Source organism: Acanthaster planci, linkage group LG17, assembly GCF_054643075.1.
Source record: "Acanthaster planci isolate LZ-2023a linkage group LG17, COTS_SCS, whole genome shotgun sequence".
In the NCBI taxonomy this organism is placed as follows: Eukaryota; Metazoa; Echinodermata; class Asteroidea; order Valvatida; family Acanthasteridae; genus Acanthaster; species Acanthaster planci.
In genome coordinates, this window is record NC_141793.1 from 8261194 (window position 1) to 8286717 (window position 25524).

The window sequence follows — 25524 nt, forward strand, 5'->3', positions numbered from 1 at the left end:
CCTACCACCCCACCCACCTGGCCTACCACTCTCCCTATTCCCCGAGAGTAATTTAGTCCAAGAATGTTTCGGTTGCACCATAGACTGACGCATCTGGTGCTGCATGATATTTATCCTTCATGCAACTTGTCACTTTGTGGGGCAGTTACAGGTGATAAATTGATCAGTCTATGTTCTACCTAATTAATCAAGTATTCCACAGGAATATGAAGGGGGAATAATGAAGAGGGGGGGCACAGGGGAATGAGCATCAAAATTCACTCATGACCCAATATGTGACTAAATTTCTGTTTACTGTTCATGACTAAAATTTTATTACACCTTTGAATGAATAAAAGATACAATCTCAAGTGAACACTTAATTTTGTTCCTACAGCACTATATACATACTGGATCTCATACACTTTAATTTGTATTATACTATACATATAAGTACTCTAAACTGCCTACATTAACTGAAAAATTGACGTACATTTCGCCAGAATCACTAAGTACACTGTTTATATGCCAACAGTGCATCTTACAGATTGACTATATTTTTAAAACAAGTTATGCATAAAGCAAGCCATTCCATGAGATCTGGTTCACACTTCACATATCAAATATTGTACTGATTTCATAACATTTGAGCAAGTTACCATTGAATAATATTTGATGAATTCACCATATGACATGTCTGTCTTCCAGTCACTTTAAACATGAACCAGTCACAAGGTCTCTAGTTGGGAAAGTTAGCATAGCGGATTCCCCATTAGGTCAATGATTACAGTACATGTATACAGTTGTCTTGCATTAGAACCACTTATTCTGCCATTGGTTCTTCTGAATACCACACTCAACAAAAAGGATCAAGAGTAAATGAAACCTATAACCTTACTTGAAAGCTGAAAACAGTGACCATGAAACAAAATAATGGATATTGATTTTAAACCCAAGGACAAAGAACGAATGGCGTTAACAAATGACGTTACAGCAGGTGAGGCACCGGCTACTTATAATCACAAGACGCTGTACAGGTCAAGTTCATACCAACATGTTATACAATACAGGTTCCATTTTTTACCTGGGCAAATTTTCTTTGCAGTTTCAAGTTAATCAATTACATGTAAGAGTAACCTTGACACTTCCTGATTCCTGACTAAACCACTCAAGTCTAGCTGTGTGTCAATAGTGTGTCAATAGTCTGAAGGTTTTCCTCCCAACTGTTGCCTTGAAGCTCCAGCCGGGTATGCATAGGGAGCAGCATACATCTTCCAAATCGACAGTTTTGTCAATAACAGTTGCTGTTACATGCACCATGGTTACAGTATTCTTAGGACATGCAAGGGAGAAAAGTCTTCCACCAAATCACATTTGAAGTATCTAACTTATCACTATTCATAAACATACCAGCCAAATGAGCAACCTAAACACAAGGGGATTGTTTTCAAGAAATTTCTCTGGATCCTCTGAAACCTTCCACTGAGCAGGAAATAAATGGTACATACTTATATCTAAATTTCAAGGGGCATCACACCCTATGTAACCTACATGTAATCCACCAAAGTATCCTCCATGTGAATGTTAGAAGATCTGGGAGTTGTACAATCCATTCAAGTAACTGACAAAATTATGGTTGAAAAGCATACTCAGTTTAAAGATAGTTATTGGACAAACTCCCTGTGAAATTATGCTTTCTGGCAAGCTGTCATTTTGAAGTAAATAATAGAAAGCCTATTCCAATCATGCATCCAAAGACCCATTCTTGGAAATTACTGTCGGTAGTTGGTTTTTGAATTTGTGAAGGCCATTCAAGTGTTGACGTGTACACATGCAAGGGTTTGAGATACAATAGCGGATTACTGGAAAATTACTTGGTTACAAGCATTCTCGAAGAACCCTCAATTTCTTGTGGCAGGCTTCATACACCTTTAGTAATAAACAAAGTATGTTGTTATTCAAGGGCTTCACACAGCTAAATAAAAAAAAATAATGGAGCTTTGTAGTGATCAAACTGAACCCAGCGGTCATTGTGCTGTATGTGCACAAATAGAAACACGTTCCTACCTAATGAAACTCTTAGAAATGGAAGCAGGATGCTTGTAATTTATGATATGAACTTATTCTATTACTTCTTACTTTTTTTGACATTTCATCGGAAAGCTCGTAACTCAAGCTATGCCCCAAATATTACCAATTCGCTTCCCAAAACAAAAAGGGTATCGCCCAAAAAGCACTGACGGGCAAACAATGGATTGTGCAGACTCAGCTTTATGAAGAATTTCTCTCCAATAAGATTCCAACTTCGGTTATTCCAAAGGCACATTGAAATTGTTTACAAGTAACAATGGCTGCCTTATTATTTTCTTAACTATGTTAATGACAAGATAACAGAGAGATGGTAGGGCCATAATCTAGATAAAAACGCCATATCAAGTACATTTTGTAGAGAAAACAACATGTATTTCTTAGCTTGATCATCAAACGATATCTACAGATCACAGGATAAAGGCACACACCTAAAAAAAATGCCAGTAGCAAGGGCTCAATGTACAGTGCTATGGAATAGCACTTCACATGTACAAGCATATCACTTAATTTTGATACAATTTTTACCAGTATAAGCATACTGTATTGAACTTTTCTGTCACTGTTTAACGCTAACATGACAGCTTGCCTAAATGATAACAGCTGATAAACTTTGCCATATGTACCTTTTCCAAAAAGATAATGAGTTTCTTTCTCTTTGGCATTTTAAGTTGGACAGAGGTTAAGAATACCTTTAAAGAGGTATTCAAAACAAAATTAAGAAATCATTGTCACATCTCATGGAACACCTAAACTTTTAAATGTCTTCAGAATTAAATGTACAATGGCAGTCCGAGACAAAACTATCACAATCCCAAAACTGTCAAAAAATTCATTCACTAGTTTAGCCAAGCATTATCAAGTCAGATTTATAGACACCTTTACCTACATGTGTTATCTCAATTGAGCAAGTTACATTGACAGATAAGATAGTGTTGCCTTAACCCCTTTGGACTATGGAGAGGACAGCATTTGGTCTTTGTGATATTATATACATGCATAGTTGATTAACACTGTGTCAGATAAATGGAAGCATGTTATGAACACAATCAAGCCCAACAAATAGCCTTGTTTCCCCTGACTTAAGTCATGCAACATTTCACACTATCCATGTACCACTGTCAATAAACTAATCTATTTCCTATTTTCATTATCCAGTCATTTCATTTAAATTAGTATTTAAGCATGTTTATACATTGATTGTAGTCTGTAAAATTTTTGATTTAACAAATTTATTGCTTTCCATTAAAATTTCTCATAAAGGTCATCTAAAATATGTACAAGTTCTTTGCTTTTGTTTTATTTTATATGACTACTACATTGATGCATTGTATACATTTACCAACAATACTGTACTGAACAGACAAACAATATTATCAACCTCTGCACGCTATCCCTATGCTACATCAACATGTTAATAACATTCTAGCTCTTCCGTAATTTAGACATCTGTGAGAAACCTGTTGATCAATTAAGAAATACCTCAGTCATGCTATGCACATGTACTAGGGGAGATGGTTTGGAGTCATTTTTAAGGATCATTGAGCATCTTTCACAATTGTGCTGAAGTAGTTTTCAATTACTTAGTTTCTAACTAATAGGGGTCCATCAAATTCAACTGATATCATTTTGCGAGGAAGTTTTAAGGGTTATCCAACCATGAGTAGCAGGTACATGTAGCTAAGTACCACTGCTGATGCATTTGAATATTCACATAATCAAATTGACAGCACCAACATGTGAAATTACATGTTATTCAAGACAAACCAAGCATGATGCGTGTATTTTTCACAGTGACATGTACATGTAGCTATGTCTTTTATAGGAAAGAACCGAACAGGCATTGCTTTCTTAGTGTAGAAAGTCATCTTGTTCAAACTATCTTTACTAACACTGTACCCAAGATTATGTAAATCTGGTGAATTACCATAGGAAGAGCTGTATACGTGTATGGCGTGTATGGCGTGGATATCTTTATGAGGTACATTGTATATGAACATTAATACAAGATGGCCCCAGGAATTATATGGAATATTAATATCAGTTCTTTCAACAAAGAAAATGAAAAAAGAATACTCCACAAGCCTTATATAAAGATAAAAACCAGGGAACCTGGATTGTTCAGTGGCTTATGGCATGACAAACTACTGGGTAACAGATATACATACATACTGTACATGTTTAGGTTTGTACATTAAGAACTGGCCTTCAGTGTGTATTAACTTACCAAAGACTTTTCATTCACAAGTTGTTACATGGGCTGCTGATTCTTACAGTCTGACAGTACTCTACACGGAAGCTCCCTCAAATGCAATTTTGCCATGTCAGGCAAAGTATTCATAATGCAAATCTGCACATTTCAACTTTGGGGAATTTCATTACAAACCTTTCATGACCATATTGTCCAATTAGTGCATTCATGTTTGAGTGAACTAGCCCACACAACTCCACATGGGGGCAGCAAACCGAATAGTACAACTACATGCGCATGTACAACTGTGCTTGTCTTTACACTGTTACTCTAGCGGTATACATTCATATGCATGTGCGTGTACAGTATGTTTGGTTTTCCTGAGTTTTCAATTAATCAACATGCTGAAGACTTCCACATATACACGTCACTGATGATGCATACATGTACCTAGCACAAGTACATGTAGGCAGTAATTAGTGTCAATGTGTTGGTCAGAGAAGTATATCCCATAATGCATCAGACCCTGGTACCCACAAACCACTGGTCTTTATCACTGATAGCCTTGCTCTGTGCCATGCACTGCGCTATGCACTGCGCTATGCACTGCGCTGTGCACTGCGCTGTGCACTGTGCTATGTACTGCGCTATGCACTGCCTCCAGTTCAACTCCAATCCCACTCCCAAAAATAAACAAGAACAGAAAGAAACCTTCTTTATCTTTCCAAGTTAAAGTTTCATTGTTGGGTCTATCTTGCTCTGCTTAAAATTGAGGCAGCAAATATGGTAGGAAGAAATTACTACTTCAACTCACACCCATTTACTATGCAGGAATGTGTATAAGCACAAATGACTCATTTCAATATCACCTTCAACTTTCATAAACTGTGAAAACTTTCTTAAAGTAAAAAAGGTTTAAAATAAAAGTATCTTGCATTATTTAAGAAGCCCTGTCCTGAAACTGTCCCCGGAATAAGCACGCAGGAAACTTGGTTGGCATAGTCAATTTACATGTAGACATTCAAGCATAGAACATGTTCATGTAGAAAGGAATCAACTTAACTCCTTTTAGTAATTGTTTGAAGTTCAAAGATGCAACACTGTTTTTGGTGAAAATGCCATTTTTAAGGGAAAAAGTTATGTGACTTATCAAATACATGAATGATATCTACCCAATCATAACATATAGCTTCCTATACACTGTAACCAATTTGAACAAATGCACATTTAAATCTTATACAGTGGTTATATGCCCTTTTATATGTAGCAAGCATGTTTAGTAGCATGATAAGAAAGATAAATGTATTTTTGCTTTCAAATTTTCTAAGAATATTACATTCCAATAGTTACAATGATTAGGGAAAGCCTAGTACTTCATTTCCAAAGTTTTTCAATTTCTACCAAAAAGATGCTAAGTTCTAAAAACATTTCAAAAGTTCATAAAACTATGCAAAAAATTTATGAAAGACTTCTTCTTTGTGACCACGACAGAATAAATTAATGGGGGAAAAATAGCCATATTTTTTTCTGTACAAAGTGCATGGCTATATGCTGATGTAAAGAGGAAGCCCATTGCCACTCTATGAAGCAGATGTGTGTGTTGTTTGCTGTAGCTGGGTGATCTTGGCCCGGCACACGACACATCGCAGTGGCAGTAACCTCTGTGACACAGCCATCTGAATTGTCTTGACAAAACAACGTCGACAAATGACTTGATGGCTGCATGGCTCAGTGCAGATGGATGCTTTGCTGCTCATACATACCACACACTGCAAACAAAGACAAGCTTACAATCAATCTTTACAGACAGCATGTACTTTTTTACCATAAATCTGATTATGTACATGTTCATGTTACATCTTGCCAAGGTAACATGCATGCTGGTACTGTATTACCTTGAGACTCATTTGGCGTTTCCACCATATTGAATGCAACGTTAATGCAAAGATTGACTTCATCGCTTCTTTCGTGTCAAAAATTGATAACTTAATCAACTGAATAAAAAAGACACCTGGTTTGAAAGTTAACATTATGGACATAAATGCACATGTACATGTAGGGTATGTATGCACAGGAATGTTAGAAATTTGGAACATGAGTTGTGGAAGTAAAGCTTTGCATGTCAAAGTCCATGCAACTTGGACTTTTACCAAAACATGAGGAAATTCCAATCTTTACAAAACTTATCAACAGTGTTTTTCAATTTTCAATGGCATGTGAGTGTGAAGTGAAAAACAAGGAAATCAGCTGATCCATGGAAAAGTTGCATACCTGATGTACATGTACATTGTACATGTACATGTACATGTATGCTTTGAGCACAGGCATGCCTGGGGAATCACATGCATGATAATAAGATACATGTAACTTATCATCAGTTACATGTACATGTATGTAATGTATGTATTTTACATACATGTACATGTAAGTTTATAACCCTGAAAACCTTTCAAACTTTGAAAAGCGTCAATATCAACACACAGAATCAAATTATGAGATGTGTCTAACTCAGGTTGGTTCATCCTTGCCCAGTGAGTGACTCAGACCTGCATGTAATGACATTAGCTTGGCTAATCTCATTGGCACAGCCTGTTGATGTACATGTACATGTACATGTACATACTCTCTCTACACGTACAGTATGAGCACTAGGGTATATGAGTGCTTTTATTGGAAAATCCTGTGAAAATACCAGGTGTGCCTTGAAGGTCAATGTCAACTCTACATTATCAATAGCCCCCAGCTGCCTTATGTCCTGCCATAAATGTCTACCGATCAATCAGTGTGTCAGTAGGTCTTCAGGATCAGCTGTGATTGCCAGGAAAACAGACCAACACACCCTACCAAGTGACTACAGGTTTATGACAGACACAAGATTCCATGCTGGGCCAGTACACTACCAAAATGTAACACTTAAGTTGACTTTATCATCTACATGAACATGCAACTGGCAGAAAATATTACTAAGTACATACATGTGTACATGTAGTGTACAATAATACGTGTGTACGTGTAAAAATTTTCATCAAATTTACCCCATGATTAACCTACATGTATATTCATGTACATAGTGAGATTTTTTCAACTACAATACAAATAAAGACACAAATGCTGAGGGACATGTACTGTGTACATTTATGCTAGGAGGTGATTAATTTGCTCCAATACGACAACTGTTGTGCAAACAACCCTTCTCTAGTCCACAACTGGAAGATTCAAAATCTTCCAGCTGTGGACGAGAGAAGGTATGTGTATCTAATGCCCTTTCTAATGTGCCTTAGATACATGTAGCGGTACCATGTACATTCAAGAGAATTCATCCAGAGGCCTGTAGTATACAGATATACATGTCTGCTAATAAACTGCACATGTAATTCTTGAGGTACCAAGTATCAATGCCTCTCACTGCTTTCCGTCTTCATTTTATATTAAAGTACCTCTTCATCCTTGGAAGATATTGGTTCAGCCACTTCATACTTCTCCAACTTCTTTAACAGTTGTTGCTGTGTAATATAAACAAAAAGCATATTTTTCAGAGAATCTCATGATAGGAAGCAATTACATATGCATCACCTTGAAAGGAATGTCTTGCTTACAGGAATACCTGTAATGTACCTGTGTTTTACTTTAAAAAGACTCATAGCTTTTTCCCTTTTAATTCAAAAAAATAAAGGTATCTCAAATCTAACGATATCTTTGCATTAATGACATTTGTACATGTACATGTATGACTCACAAATGTTAAAACAAAACTGCAGAGTTCCCTGGTCACAACCAGCATTTGATAGAAGTAATGAATACAACAGCTCACACACGTACAGGTACCTCAAATCTGGGAGACATTTTCTAAAAAGTTAATCTCATTCTGAGATTATTGTATCAGGAAGACTGTCCATGCTATAACCCAAAGGTCCAAAGAGCGGGAATAATAAGAAAATGTTACACCTGCCTTTTGGAGAATTTAGGACTGTCAAGGTTAATACTGAAATGTGCACTCTGCTAAGATGATACTTTAAGATACACAAGTAAAACATATAATGTACTTGTTCTTTGGTGCTCTTAAATATACATGTACATCACAAAAAACGTACATGTACAATGTATGATAGCGTGTAGATCTACACGTACATGTAGATCCACTGCTAGCATGTTTATACCACTGGGGCACTAATAACATGCATCCAGAATATTCTTTTCAAAAATAATCGTCCATCTGTTAAACCACATTAGAGAAGAGACTATCGATCTGTACATGTGTACATTGTACATGAATGTTCAAATTGCAAGTATTACCCACACTACGGTACTTGCAACTAACACATAGGAATAAAATGTGCTTGGCCGGTCTTCAATGTGCGTTTCAGACCGGCTCAGGAGAATGGACGTGACTAATGCCCAAGCCGCAGGAGAGGGCATAATCAGTGTTTATACTGAGACTCAATAATGACTTGAAACTGACAACTGATTCATGTGAATGTTCCACAGTCGTGTTCTTCTTTATTCAACCAAATGTGCCGGTTACCGAAATTTGGCAAAGCCGGACACGGAATCAAATTTTTGTGGGTGCACCAGACCCAACTTAGCGGGTGTACCAGACCCAGACCCAAGTTATAACCAATAATTGAAGTGGGGTACCCCCTAGAGCAAATGTCCACAACCAGCTAAACTAAGTCAGTCAGTGGGTGCACGAGACCCGGACCCGAGCTATAAGAAAAACCACATTACATTAAATGCAAAAAGGGGGAGGAAGTATATGTATACAAAGTTTACAAGTCGGAGTGCAGGTGTGTTCCCACCAATGTTGAACATTTGGTCGGAAACATAGCCTTTTGAAACAAGCAAGCGCTATGGTTACTGTACTTTCACAATGTTTAATAAGCAAAAATGTGGGCTTTACTGGTTGTCTGCCTGAAAATGCCAAACGTAATACATGTACCTGAACATAAATCAATTCAGGTGGAGAATGAAACCCACCATCTCCTAAGGATAACTGTGGCAGAATGGCTTAAGTCCAAGTTTTTCCCTCCAGAAGAAAGGCGTTGATTACACGTAACAACTTTTGATTGGCTCCTCTCTTTTACGCTAGCTCAATTTGCATCTCACTGTGCGCTCCGATATGTCATCGCATGTTTTTCATTGGATCCTCGAATTCTTTTCTTTGCATAATGAGTGCGCTCTTTCACCCATCCTGCGCGCGCAACTAAATTTGTGACATGACAGGCTGTTGCAAGCTCAGGGTCAAAGGTCGCGCTGCTTGTTTACCACACGTACCTGTACATGTAAAACCCATTGCTAAACACAATGTGCGCATAGCATAACCGATAATAGCTTGCAGAGTATAATGCCTTTTATCTACGATTTAATAAAAGGTGATATATCAAGCACATACATGTACTTGTATTCAGTCCCATTCACAAATAACCTCTTTAATCAGAGAGTCAAAAGAAGTCAATGTATGATGGATTTCCAACAATGTTATTCTAGAAGTTTACTTTCATCTCCCAAACACACCTGTCCATCTTATGGTGTATTCCTTTTTCGAGTTGTCCAATAGAATCTCCTTGCACAATGTACATGTACAATGTATATGGACTTGGCACGTGCATGGCATGTTCTGCGTTTTGCGTCGCATACTGACTCATGACCAAAAGGGATGCAGTAAGCAGTGTTGTATCCAGGTGCCAGCGCGTGATTTACACAGCGGGCATTATTACATCTTAGCGGGCATTAACAAATGTTAATGCACGGTCAAGTTGCACGTTGTTGAATAGGGAGACTGTCTGAGGTATTTAAGAGCAATAAATGTGTGAACATGTACCATTTCAAGGTTGAAACAATCAGATGTGACAGCATTTCACAAAGGACACTTCTCCTCCCAGTATTAGACATGATAATCAATTGAGTCAACATCACTCTACTCAAGACATGATATTTTTTCACACATGCTTAGCTGTTTGGCAAAAGGTACATGTACATATGTACAGTGCCAGTACATGTAAGAGTGATAACATAATGTGATGTATAGATCAATATTCACTAATCAATGCCAATGTGGTCGTGTTGGTTCATGCACAACTCTACATGTACATGAATCGGGACCGTATGTAAGAGGTTAAGGACAGTATACTAGCACTTCTTTCAAGAACTGGTCTTTATGCATGTACTTACAGTTTTATCAGTATTGGATAAGTGCTACCGTATGAGTGCTACATGTATATCCATCAAGGTGCTCTTTGCCAGTGAATACGAATATGCAAAACACTAACTCAACGTAGAAATTTTGGGCACTGGAACCCTTTGGCAAAGCCTGTGTAGTACAAAATTAGAGCCTTCACCAACTCATGGGCACATGACTCACAAGCAGTATACATAGAGCAATGATAACTACATTGTACGTACCAGGGATAGTAGAAGTTGAGAGTAAAAAGAGACAACATTTCCTATGAGTCTAAATTGAATAGGACACCAGTCACACGAGACCTTGAATGCTACTTCAGTAAGATACCTTGAATGCTACTTCAGTAAGGTACATGTACATGTACCTTGAAGCTACTTCAGTAACGTACCTTGAACACTTCAATAAAGTACCTTGAATGCAACTTCAGTAAGGTACCTTGAATGCTACTTCAGTAAGGTACCTTGAATGCTACTTCAGTAAGGCACTTATTAGTATTACGATTACAATAACAGAGCATAATGTTTTTCTTCTTTTTTTCCCTTTAAATGCATTGATCTTTCATTGTTTTTTCCCTCATGCAGTCTTGTGTTTTGAGTGCAATAATTATGTCTATCTTTTCGGTATTTTGTGTAGGTTGCTCTACTCAAGTTCTGCTTATTCCCAAAGCCCCACACTCCATCAGTACTAATTGCTCTTATGCATATATGCATGCTTGTTTATTTCAGGGCAAGTTTACTATTACGCAAAACATACCGGTATGTCCCATACATACCTTGAGTTTACCCTCGCAGACATTCATGAATTTCAGTGGTTTTATTCTACCGGTAGTGTTCTGTTGAAGTTGTGGATGAAGAATACCCACAAGAATATTTATATTACTAATCTTTGTGAACAGTGATTGTGTTATCAAAGAAACAAGCCATTACATAAAGGACATAAAGCAAAGGCCACTTTCTTATAGACTCGCCCTTGAAGTTTTCATAGCATTAAATGCCTTAGTATCGTCGTTCTTATCTACTCTATGTGGCTTGTATTTTGATAGGAGTACCAAACTGTGATATTAAATTACAGGTACCTTATTGACTTGGAAACTTGTTCACAGAGAAAAAGAAATGAGTATGTAGATGTACTCACAATTTTTCGATTGAGTGTTTGTAATTCTCGTTCCGTTAACCTCCAACGTTCTCGTTTTCTCTCCTTTTCTCTGTATTCATGAAACTTGTACATCAGGTAGATGCCAGGAATAGCTAGGCCTGCTGCCAAGGGCTTGATGAGTGAAGAATTCATTGCTACTATCAAAGGAGCCACCCGTCTCTGTTGTAATAACTGGCTAGAATCTGCAACAGATAGACAACATTTCCAAGAACTGATTCATTTCAAGACTCATCCAAGCGTAATGTTAACTGTGACTTTTAACTTTTATAGAATACTTGAATGATCAGGCTAAGAAGCTGATCTTAAATTCAACATGTGTACACCTATACACTTTGTAAAGATGTAGAAATATCACATAAGTTTGTGAATCAATATCACAGGACTAAATGCAATGCCTGTAACACACTTCATTTGAATAAATCTGAGCTTGAATGTCTAGTGATTAGCTTGTGATGACTTGTGATTAAGTAGTGATTGACTAATGATTACCTTGTGATGACTAGTGATTAAGTAGTGATTGACTAATGATTACCTTGTGATGACTAGTGATTAAGTAGTGATTGACTAATGATTACCTTGTGATGACTAGTGATTGACTAATGATTACCTTGTGATGACTAGTGATTAAGTAGTGATTGACTTATGATTACCTTGTGATGACTTGTGATTAAGTAGTGATTGACTAATGATTACCTTGTGATGACTAGTGATTAAGTAGTGATTGACTTATGATTACCTTGTGATGACTTGTGATTAAGTAGTGATTGACTAATGATTACCTTGTGATGACTAGTGATTAAGTAGTGATTGACTTATGATTACCTTGTGATGACTTGTGATTAAGTAGTGATTGACTAATGATTACCTTGTGATGACTAGTGATTAAGTAGTGATTGACTAATGATTACCTTGTGATGAATAGTGATTAAGTAGTGATTGACTAATGATTACCTTGTGATGACTAGTGATTGACTAATGATTACCTTGTGATGACTAGTGATTAAGTAGTGATTGACTAATGATTACCTTGTGATGACTAGTGATTGACTAATGATTACCTTGTGATGACTAGTGATTAAGTAGTGATTGACTAATATTACCTAGTGATGACTAGTGATTGACTAATGATTACGTTGTGATGACTTGTGATTAAGTAGTGATTGACTAACGATTACCTTGTAATGACTAGTGGTGGCTAGATTACAAAGCTCTCTGCATCACAGCAGAGAAATGGTCAAAATGGATTGAGTGGAGCAGTGATGTGTGACATACATGTACATGTACACGGGAATATGAAAACACCTTAGCACATACATGTATAATGGTAATCAATATGTGTATGTGTATTTTCAACTTGCATGTAGACAATCATCATAACAATCATGGAGGTGATGGTATCAACTTAATTATCTAAAAGTATATGTACCTGCAAATGTATCCAATGAATGAATACTACATGTATACAGCTATACATGTAGGTATATAACTCTACACAACACAGCTTTTACAGTTGGCAATGGAAGGGTGACACATTAAGGTTTTTTTCTTCTTCAGAGTAACACTATGGTTGGATACTTTTAACCACTTCCTGCTGGGATTCCGGTACATATGCTGTATATGTATGGCCCGGGGTCTCCGAACTCGGACAAAGGGAACTTGGCCTTGTAACAAAAGAGCGTACTTGGAATAAAAGACCAGGCTGCTGGGCATTACAAACATTTTTTCACTCTCAAAAGAGGAGATAATCCAGCCTTGTTTTGAATACCACGGTTTGGGGCATTTAGAGTGAGAGTGGATTACCAGCGCCGACAAAAGCGCTCTTCCACCGCAGCGATGAACAACACAGCACCGCTGGATGCTAATCTGGCCTCTATTGAAAAGAGCTCAGCAGTGCACTGTGCCAGGTTCGTGAACAAAAGAAAGTTATATAACACCGCACAATCTGGGCTCTTGTTACAAGGCAGGATGTTTCTCTGGAATGGGAGAGGATGGGAGAGGCATTTTTCATGGGGAAGAAGTTCCAGGCAGGAGGCCTGGCAACGAACTGATAAACCATTCACAGTGGAAGGGAGTTATTTTCAAGGTCTTTTCATGCAAACTTGTGATTTTTCTTTCCTTTCATCCCTTCTTTCACTTGTACTTTTCTCTCCTTTTCTATTTTTTTTTTTGGGGGGGGGAAGAGTTTGAGATGGGGAGGTAATCATTCCCCTTGCCCACTGCCCTGTGACACCCATGGCAGAGAGTCAACATCAACAAAGTATTCATTCTGCATTTTAATTAAGACCATACAAAGTTCACATTTCCAACATTAGGTCCCCCAAAAAGTCTCCGGTTTCTGGTCAGGGGCTAGCTCCAAAAGTGGTACGGCACACAGGGGTTTTTTTCCCCTCACTTTTATTCCTACAAATGATGTAAACGCACATGTGCCTGTATGTACTAGTACATGTACATGTACGTACCACTGCTGCCAACATGACCAACACTGAAATATATAGACTCTGGCCCCCTGTTTAAAAGCATATTCAGTTTGTAGACATGTACACAGGTATAAGACCACCTCGTTTGTCTGGTTTCCAGATGTACATGTAAATGTATAATACAGAAATGACATCATCTGAAAAGAGTGCCCGACTAAATGTAAGGACTCCTTTACTATACATGTAACTCACTGTACCTCACCTAAAAGACATTAAAATTACACAGTAGCAGGATTCCAGTTGATCAAGCCAGTTTGGCAGCTTTTGGACATTGTATTGTACCAAATAAAAACTTTATTTTGCAGATGCGCAGGTCTATGGTGATGCACACAGTGACCAGAAACCAGAGAATTTTTTGGCCTTTAAGTCTGAAATCCATGTACAAATTGTAAATGTACATGTATTTAGAAGAACCAATGATATTTGCACACCTTTTTCTTTACAAACACTGCAAAATATTTTGCCTGGGCTACCAGAATTTACAGAAAGTTACATTGTCCCATTTAAGCTTAAGGGGTGGGATTATTTCATAATACAGTGTAGTAGTATTTTAGTAGTATTTATCTCACGTTTGAATAGTGTAGTTACATGTACGGGTGTGTGAGATTTTGCAACACACTGGATTCTGTCATTGATGGCCAGCTATGGTTTTGCCAGCCACATATAGGCAAACCCTACAACTACAAATGGGTCTGGAAATAATTTTGAATAAAGCTGACAATGTCAAAGATAATTAAACTCAGCCTAGTAAGCTGGACACTGAACATAAAGTTGAAAAGTGGATCCTTTAAATTGATGCCTTGGTGAAGTACTTTGAATCACTCCTACATGTATGTATAGAACACTTCACAGCATGAAGACATGGTTTGTCAATACACGCTTCCTACATGTACATGTATGTATACACATGAATGTACACAAGTCATCAACACCAACTGATGCCTGTGAGAAGACTGGATTTGCAATAAGGCAATAAAAAAAACACATTTCTTTGCTGATGCACATTCAGAAAATGTGTAAGATTTGAAACTTTGCATGGTGGAAGTAAAGTAGTACATACATGTATGTACCAGTACATCCATTTCTACTGTGCATGTATGTACCAGTACATCCATTTCTACTGTGCATGTATGTACCGGTACATCCATTTCTACTGTGCATGTATGTACCAGTACATCCATTTCTACTGTGCATGTATGTACCGGTACATCCATTTCTACTGTGCATGTACATGTATGTACCAGTACATCCATTTCTACTGTGCATGTATGTACCGGTACATCCATTTCTACTGTGCATGTATGTACCGGTACATCCATTTCTACTGTGCATGTATGTACCAGTACATCCATTTCTACTGTGCATGTATGTACCAGTACATCCATTTCTACTGTGCATGTATGTACCGGTACATCCATTTCTACTGTGCATGTATGTACCGGTACATCCATTTCTACTGTGCATGTACATGTATGTACCAGTACATCCATTTCTACTGTGCATGTATGTACCGGTACATCCATTTCTACTGCGCATGTATGTACCGGTACATCCATTTCTACTGCGCATGTATGTACCGGTACATCCATTTCTACTGCGCATGTATGTACCGGTACATCCATTTCTACTGCGCATGTATGTACCGGTACATCCATTTCTACTGCGCATGTATGTACCGGTACATCCATTTCTACTGCGCATGTATGTACCGGTACATCCATTTCTACTGTGCATGTATGTACCGGTACATCCATTTCTACTGTGCATGTATGTACCGGTACATCCATTTCTACTGTGCATGTATGTACCGGTACATCCATTTCTACTGTGCATGTATGTACCAGTACATCCATTTCTACTGTGCATGTATGTACCAGTACATCCATTTCTACTGTGCATGTATGTACCGGTACATCCATTTCTACTGTGCATGTATGTACCAGTACATCCATTTCTACTGTGCATGTATGTACCCGTACATCCATTTCTACTGTGCATGTATGTACCAGTACATCCATTTCTACTGTGCATGTATGTACCAGTACATCCATTTCTACTGTGCATGTATGTACCAGTACATCCATTTCTACTGTGCATGTATGTACCAGTACATCCATTTCTACTGTGCATGTATGTACCGATATTTCGACCATGATCTAGCCATCCTCCCTAGAGTATCCTATAGAAAATGTGACACTGATCTTTTAACATGTTCAAGGGAGATCATTTATGAGGTACATGTAATGGTGAGCACAATTATGTATCCTTGACTAATGTGTAGCTAAAACAAAAATTCACATTAAAGCACCGGTAGGAACTAAAGACAAATGTACATGTACATTGTATTTTAAAATGCATAGTACATGTACATGTATGCCATATACCAGTAGGGCTACATGTACATGTATGCCATATACCGGTAGGGCTACATGTACATGTATGCCATATACCAGTAGGTCTACATATACATGTATGCCATATACCGGTAGGTCTACATGTAGATACATCCTGTAGAGGTACATGTAACAGGTCTGCTTGTCACTGAAGGTTTCACTTTCAGATAATAGTAATGTGCTGGAAAGAATTTTACATCCTGTAAAAAGTGCTTGTACATGTATAAGACTTTTTATAACCAAATCATCATGCTTTTATTTTCAAAGAAAACCCCAGAATCTTGAATGATGCAGCAGCATATATTAGGGCAGTGCCAAATATCCAAATATTCAATTGATAATCAAATATTCAAATATTATTTTCCAAATTTGAATATTTGATTTCAAAATTCATGAACTGGAGGGGAGAATTTTCTTTTGTTTTAAATGAGAAAAATTGCACGATGGAGGCTTGTTTTAAGCAAATTCAAATGAAAAGCCACAGAAATCTTACAATGATTCAAAAAGTAAATTATTCATTAAAAATTTAAAATAAAAATGTTCAACAAGGCAAGAAGTAGTGTTCATCTCTTAAATCTTACTAAATCATGGCTAGAGATACTCCTAGACAAGAGAAGCTGTTACATGTATAGTGATTATAATATACAATTGTGTGCGTTATTGCAACTGATTTTGTATTATGGTTTGATCATCAACAATCTGCCGGTTGGTAAGACTGAATAGACCTTTTCACTAATAAATTCATAATTATGAACGCATGCACACAAATGGCCTTGGCAGCAAGAAGCATGAGCGGGCTATTGAAAATGTACGGGGATGCAACTTTGATCATGATAATTTTCTCTCAGGTTTTCTGGCTTTGTTAATTTTTTCTTCAGAAAATCCCATTAAATCGTCTTTGACATTAGTTTCTAAACTAAGCTGGATTCGAATTAAAAAATGCATAGGTTGGCTCCAAGAACACTAACGATGTAATTTATAATATTTATGATGGAAAAGGGCCGTACCAAGAAATGGCGATCTCGTGCACACAGGAAAAGTCACAATTAAGTCTTTTTACAGAGCACTTAAAATCCGACTTAGATCAGAAACTAGTACTAACAGCAAAAATGATTTAATGGGATTTTTTAAAGAAAAAAATTACCAAAGCCAGAAAACCAGTCACACTCCCGTACATTTTCAATGGCCCGCTCACGCTTCTTGCTGCCAAGGCCATTTGTGCACATGCGTGCATAATTATGAATTTATTAGTGAAAAGGTCTATAGTCAGATATTCAATTGAATTGAAGATCAAATATTTGATTGGTGAATTATCTGAATTGACTCAGCTGTAGCACATGTATGTGTGTATTTTCAATATTAGCCGAGTTTTTCCAGCCTACGTGAACATGTACGGTTCCGTTTATGTAGGTGAATATCTGTCTCACATTTGAAATGTCAGTAGTCCTACACCGCCCTCGAATGTCCAGTGGCAGGTATTTGATATGCAATCAAAACAAATCCCGTCTTAAGGAAAATTGGGTTTATCACTGCCATCAGTGGTATGGTTTCTGAGCCAGGCAGACTTAGCAATTGGCACGGCCGATGCAGAGGCAATATTCATTGGTGCAGAAATGTCTTGTACCAAGGCAAGCATGTAGGTCAAGCAAAAGGCTAGTGCGCTACAAAATAAAAGGCTTTTACCCACACAACTCTGGTAAGCATTGGCCTACGTATACAAGGGATGTGCTTAGAATTAATATTGTCTTCCTTGTGGGATATTTTGAGTTGGTCTAAATTGCCTGTAAAGTAATATTCATCACGTTTGTCGAAGTGAAATTAGTATTTCATTTAATTTTTAACCATTCTTTGTGTTGATTTACTACTGCTGAAATATATGCACAAATGCTTACACATGTACATCACGATGTACATGTACATGTACATACATGTACAGTAATCTACAGTGCATTTGGAAAAGTACACAGATAGAGGGTACAAGAACAAATCCGGTAAAACAGCTGGATGGGGTAAATACATCCATCCCAATTTGTTTTAAAATAATTTTATTAAATTTATATGAAATATTTGTGACACGATTGTAATGATTTCACTTTACCATGTTTATTCATACTCATACTCATGCACTGTCATGTACATGTACAGCCAATGAAAACCTAACAGAACTGCAGCAATACTAGAGACCAATGCCATACATGTACACGTACCAGTACATGTATGTATGTGATCATTTACACGTACATGCATGAAGTGCAGAAAACACCTACATGTACAATGTACAGCTAAAGTAAAGTCAGTCCTTTCCTCACACATGAAACAGGCGAGTTGATCAACACTCTTAAATACCAAGTTTCAGAATAATACATGTACAGTGTATGTACCGGTATATTGGTGCATTTCACTGACTGTCAGAGTACATGCGCACTGTACCAGAAGAGTATGAAGCAATGAAAGATTTTAACACGTTGCTAGTTGCTACGGTAAAAACATGTACATGTAAACTGTGCCCAACTACATACATGTACAGGTACAAAGAATCATAGGCCTACTACTTTTAATGTACGTGATCCTTCCCGCTAGGCATTTGTGCAAGGAATCCTCCTGAATCCTTCAAAATCCTCCACTGAGCATTAACTCAATGGAACATTTTTTATCCCCACAAGAGGTACCAAGTATCATCATGGTACACATACACACAACAATCCAGTGGCTGTCTCTTACCAAATCCTGCAAAATCCTCCTAGATCTCCTTCAAGACTAATACACTGTATGAATACCATAAGCCACATTATACGAGTAACATGTACCGGTATATAACATGTGTACATCTACACCTGACCAAGCGCATAACTCATTTCATTCAAAATGGTGCTCACCACACCAGGTTGTAATCAGCGCTTGTAAGTTGTATGGTTGTATGGGTTCTTTGGTATCCCTTTTTGTCTGTTTACTTTTCTTAGTACCATGAGTGCCTATTATTCGATGGATCTGCGTGCTTTACATGTGCATGTATAATGCTAATTTTTACTTTTTATGCAATGCTACAGGTAGATACACTTGTTATTGCCAATTGTTTGGTATTACAAACTCACCAGTTTTACTCATGAAAAGTTTCAGCAAACCTGATTGATAATTCACATATGGGTACAATGTAATTCCAGAAATCAGGGGTCCAAAAGTGTGACATTTTTGTGTCCCTGTTACATATTAACTTTGTTATTTGACATTGAAATATCACCAGAATTGATTTCAAACTACTATCTTTTTGGCAGGTACATGTACATGTAATTTGCATTAATTCATCACACTTGGAAATTAGAAAATGTGTTCTGAACTTACAAGTTTAAAAGTCATATCTGACAGGGACACAAAAAAAATGGACCCCTGATTTATAGCATGACCCATATACATGTACGTATATTCAGCCTCCGTCCATTTTTTTTTCAATGTCTGCAAAATGATACCATGTGGTATACAAAGAGACAACTGCTGGCACAGCATTTTGGAATATTTAGCCAGACAAGTTTAGTTCAGAGGAAGGAAAGACTTTACAATGTACTCGTGAATGGTTAGAAATTGGAGAAAAACCTGAAAAGGTAACCAATTTCCATCGTTCACAACCATCTGAACCAATAGCACATTTTTGTTCAAGAATTATGTTTGTACCAATATGTGAGTGAAGTTGGGGGCAATTAATCAGAAAATGTGCAGTGAAGACAACATCTAATACCCACTTTTCTGGCAGATTCTATTTACACATGTATCTGCGTGTCATGTACATGTATATATTAAGGCCCTTTCACACAAATTCTGGAAACAACCATCTGCGATGGTTGGTGCCAAGTGTCAATTGGAAGCAAAGGGTCACCTGCGATTTCATTGCAAGCGTCCACACAGTACAAGCAGCATGCATGTTAGCAGACGTCCCTCATTTTGCAGTATCTACAAGTACTTATACATTTGTATTGCTGGTACTGCAATATTCTTTGAGCGATGGAATTATAGGATACCAGCAATTTTCCTATCATTTTTATATGCACATGCTGCTTCTTTGCGAGTTTCCACAAACATCTGCCTACAAATTCCTTATCTGCCTGTTGGAGGATGCTTTAATTATGCACCTGTCTGTCTTCTAGATTTTGTATCTCAATTTCCTAACAATCTGGGGCATTTTACACCGGACTCACGATTACATGTACATACATACATGTACATGATCATCATGATTTTTCCCTGCTGGTTAGTAATTGCCTAGTATTACACTTTATAAACATGCACAGAACCAGATTTTTCCTTTTACATGTTTCAAATTCATTCAAGCGTATAGAAAATTGACACAAAAAGGGCACTTTTTAAATTAGGCCTGAGCATGCCCAAGAGACAGCTTTCCAACAAGAATACCAAACATGACCACCGACACACTGAAAGCAAGTTTTGAGAGCTGAAGACACTGTTACACTTTTTACCAGTAGCATTTTTCAATTGAAAAATATGTTATATGCCTGATAACTTGCGTGCAAGACCTTTATCAAAAACCAGGTTGGCAAGTCAACCTACATTTAGTTCTTCTGCGAGATACAGGGTAACCAAACTTGTACAACCAAAAACTAACTATTTTCTCCCAAAATACATGTAAATGTCAGAAATCATTTGTTTTTTTATGTCAAATTGAAGCTTGGGATGTTATCTTTTCAAAACTGAAGGTTTCATTTATCATGTTTGTATTTGATGATAGTTGCAAAAATAATCTCAATTACATAGACGAGGGTGTTTTTGTCCTGTCCAATGGGATTTACCACAGCAATCAGAATGATACATGTATGTTGAAGCCATACAGCGCTAACTTCTCATTCTCTGTGCAGAGAAAATTTGAAGCTGTCCTGGGCGCAGACATTTTGACTGCATGTGCATGCTTGTAGAACATTTAAAATCAGATAGAATGGATATTGAATTATATGTATTCTAAATGCAATGCTCAAGTACAACATATGCAAATGTCAATGTGTCTTTTGAATAAGGCGCACATGTACAGAGCAATGGCACATGTTTATTTACATCCATAGCTGAATAGTTTAAAACAAATGTTTCCCTAACATTCGAGCAAGGCTATCCGATTTCATATGCATGTCTTTCGATGAATAAGTTCAGTTAAATTAAAAGTTGTCCCCTTAATTCAGTCAGTGTTAAGTGAGTTGACGGCTCTGGAGCAGCAGCTGTCATGCACATAGGGTACTGATAAAATCTGATTAAAAACGTCACGGCAAAATTCATGTACAGCGCATAAGCCCACGTGTTTGTGTTTTTTGGCACAGAGCAAAAAGAAATGTTCACTGACTGATTGTGCATTCAGGTTAGGCTATTTGATATTACAAAAGCCATACAAAATTTTGAGTTTTCCATAGATTTGCGCACAAACATGGATGCGCCCAGCAGGCATCACTTTGTACATGTACATGAGTCATCGCTGTAGTTGTTACACGTACACGTAGCCCTATGGTTGAAGCTCTTTTTAAGCCCTTTAACACACAGGATCATTGAAAAGATTTGATAAAATGGGGATACTGAACTGAACAGGATACAAAAACTCCAGATGTTATTTTCCACCAATTAACAGGTTTCTGAATTGGTTCAAAGCGGTTAATGTTACTCAAATAAATAAGATCAGCATCTTGTTACAAACTAACTGAGCCAAATTGCACAAGTGCACAAACTCATTAAACTCTGAAACAGCACAATAAATTAACAACTGTAACTTGCCTTCTGAAATAAGCAACAGTTTCATCAATTTTAAACCTACATACTGTACATGTACACTGTAGAAAGAAATTGGAAGAAGTATGAGTAAGACACCCCAACAGTTGTGTGACTAGGAACTGAATTCTGTGACTGCTGTGACTAGGAACTTCCATAGGACAGAGCAACACAGAATCCAAAAAGCCAATTTACATGTACATCTGATTTGAGTGGCTTGAACAACATCCTGTCAGCCCAGATTGTGTGTAACACATGTGCATCCATACGTGTACTTCTTATTAATTACAGGTACTGAAGGCTCATAAATGTAGATGGGGATTTCCCATTTAAAATGTGCAAAACCTGGAAAATTATAAGTTATGGAAAAAAATGGGAAAAAAATGTAACATTTTGGCCTTTTTCATTTTTTCTTATTTGATTAAAACAAATCATTTGATTTGAATTTGTGATTTTAATCAAGGTGCTTTCAATCAGCCAACCCTGCCCAGATGTACATGTACATGTATGTACGTGTATTTGTTGGAGGGGTGAAGCAGATGTACATGTATATTCACAATAAAAGTACTTGTTTAAAAAAATTACAATTTGTTTCAAGGATATGTTTTGATTTGTAATTGTACATGTATGTATACATGTATGTACACGTCACCATCAACAATCTTTACTTGAACTCAAGGACATCGTTAATGTCTCTACTCCTTCTTTTTACTTAGATTTTATACTTCTTACAACTTGTTTATCATTCAAAGTTTACCTTTGCAGCCTAGACAGTCTTTGTTCCCTACATGTACAAATACATTGACACAGTTTGACCATAGAGAGAAAATACATACCAAATACTGTACCACTTTTGGCGTTAAAGAGGGGTGGGCGAGTTCTCAGGAAAAGTTCCATAAACATCACTGGTACAATACATAAGTCATTTCCGCATTCAGTCAAATTGCAGCTCAAAGAATCCTCAAATTCAAGTGGAATGTGGACCTCAGTAGTCCATCTCGTGTACAGATTGACAAATGTGATGATGACACTTTTCCTAGTTCTGGATTGATTTAACCAGTTCCAGATAAATTTAACAACTTCTTCACGTAGTGTAATCAAGAAATCCATTTTCAGCCAGAAGTTGACCACTGTAACGAGCTGATTCTTTAATGACGAATTTCTGTTCTGAATTCCATGAAAATTAGTTGATCAGAATTCTAGCAAATAAAAGAAAGACCTTGTGTAAAGTTTGACTTGTTTTTTCAATAGCGCAGGCAAGTTCCCAACCATGTCAGGGACTGGGCATTTGGGGATCCCGTTTCTGTAATAGAAGGAAGACCTACATGTACATTGTACATACATTGTACATTTCAACTTTTGGATTTACCTAGGCAGATGACTACAACATCATGCTCAATAACTGTAGGGTTGATGTGAGAAGAGTATGGGTTCTGAGTTTTGAGAGAAATTATGAGGAGAAACTGTGTTTTTAACACATGACACATGGTGGAGTCAAATTTGCATGGCTGATTTATTAGAAAGAAAGTCTCATTTTCTAACAATCTAAAGTTTAAAATTTCCAAAATATAGGGCCAGTGAAGCACACTAAAGACCACAGAGGAAGGACACAGAAGGAGTTGCAACTCAGGCACTTCAAAGTGTTCAATGATGGTCTCCGCCAAGTCAGACGAACAATAGAGAACATTCCCAAAATGCCTGATTACTTGCTGCCTGCATCATTGCTGGACAAGCGGGGCCAGTAATATCCTAGCAATACTTGTAGTATTTTGCTTGCAATTAAATACAAATTATCAATGTGACCACGAAATAGAGAAAAATTCCTGATATTAGACCTACTTTTGCCATCGTAAATAAGCTTTTTAAAAATTTTGATACACTATTCCATTATCCATGCAAAGTTTGTAATTTTATTCTCCTCCGTCCAATACATCAGTGTTCAAAGACTTGGTACATGTACGAATTTGGCCAAGACTGGCCAACAAAATGTTCACTACTACTGGAAAGATTAGTTCATCAGGAACAAAATGCACTATTTCATCACAGGGAAAGATTGTGAAATCTCATAAAATACGCTTTTGTACAAATGTGATAATAAAAAATGATTCCAACAAAACACAAAATTTGGTAAACAACCACGCTATTTATTCCCAGAAGAAAGAGTTCCTTACGGGCAATGAAGTTGTCATGAGATCATACATGTACCAAGCACCAACAAAGGCATGCAAAGGCATGAATATTCAATTTCCTATACCTCAGTACACAAAGTTTTAAGGATGCGGATTACCATCAACAAATTGCGGCGGTGATCATAGGGTACAAAGGGGTTTTGTGGTTGTGAAACAGGTGGTGCGTAGCAAGCGTTTGCTGCGATCTAGCTATGGACCTACCACCACAGGCATGCCAGAAAGCAGTAATTGGCCAGATGTTACAGCCCGGGTCCGCGTCCTTCGTCTATGTAAAGACAGTGTTACTGGAGTTTTTTTGTGTGGGGTCTGACCAGTTTTGCAGGATTAAAATGACAAAAAAAATGGTACCGAAATGAACAATTCCCACCATATCAACCACACTAAGCAATTGACAAACCCAGCATTATTATGAACATGTATATCACATACAAATCTATAATGTACATGTACTGTACATATAATGTCTATGAGTATCTAGTCACCAGCTTCCTTATTTTGCCACTTACCATGAAAAACCAATCAGACTTGACATAAGGTGGCAAAATCAGGGGCCTGGCGACTAAATGGTCACAGTCTCACAGATGTCAGTTAAGTTCACCACATGACATGTGCATGTACATGTACTTACATGTAAATGTGTCATCCACAACTAGGACAAATTTTCAGCCTTTGGCAGATTTTCAAAAATGGGGGCTTTAAGTAAAGTCATTTTGATGTGAAACCATAAACAAATTCAGAACTAAGAAAATGATCGCAGCGTAGGATCTTGACATGAAAGAGTATTACGAGCTTACATTATTGTAAACAACGTACTCCGTCTGTGGTCGACCACATTCGCAGCACAACCAACCTGTCTCGTCTCAAGTTCCGTCGGTACATGTGGTCTGGAGGTAAAGAGCTACAGTGTGTCCTTTCCCATCTCGCCACCACAGTAAAGACAGCCTTTCTGTTGCATCGTTAACGCACAAATTCAAGGACTCAACACCGCCGCACTTTTCCCCAAGAGTTAATATCCGGAAGTCACGTCATGCCATGCAGACACTATCTCATAAATTCAATGCGGTTTGTTATTGATAAAGTGCGCCCGCAACGATCTGGATTGTTTACCAGCTGGCGCAACACG

General features: G+C 37.5%; 1 protein-coding gene across 4 annotated transcripts; it reads right to left on the reverse strand.

The window, feature by feature from the left end:
* Positions 1–280: 280 nt before the first annotated feature.
* Positions 281–25460, reverse strand: LOC147796324 (uncharacterized). Of its 4 annotated transcripts, none has more exons than XM_087147694.1 (5): positions 25252–25460; positions 11571–11773; positions 11209–11268; positions 7696–7761; positions 281–6027 (listed from the first exon to the last, which is right to left on the reverse strand). In XM_087147694.1, exons 2-5 carry the CDS (start codon positions 11721–11723, stop codon positions 5839–5841), a joined length of 468 nt encoding a protein of 155 aa, XP_087003820.1. In that variant the 5' UTR covers positions 11724–11773; positions 25252–25460; the 3' UTR covers positions 281–5838. The 4 variants fall into 4 exon arrangements, with proteins under 4 accessions (XP_087003820.1, XP_087003819.1, XP_087003818.1 ...); XM_087147693.1 differs by having other exon boundaries at positions 25215–25460; XM_087147692.1 differs by having other exon boundaries at positions 25196–25458.
* Between the last annotated feature and the right edge of the window lie 64 nt (positions 25461–25524).

What these genes read in the sequence shown, in the direction of transcription:
- LOC147796324 (XM_087147694.1), bottom strand. Translation starts at nt 11,723, where the DNA reads ATGAATTCTTCACTCATCAAGCCCTTGGCAGCAGGCCTAGCTATTCCT. An exon ending in AAACACTCAATCGAAAAATT is followed by an intron (nt 11,269 to 11,570) that starts GTGAGTACATCT and finishes CAACTTCAACAG; the next exon opens with AACACTACCGGTAGAATAAA. An exon ending in TCTGCGAGGGTAAACTCAAG is followed by an intron (nt 7,762 to 11,208) that starts GTATGTATGGGA and finishes TATATTACACAG; the next exon opens with CAACAACTGTTAAAGAAGTT.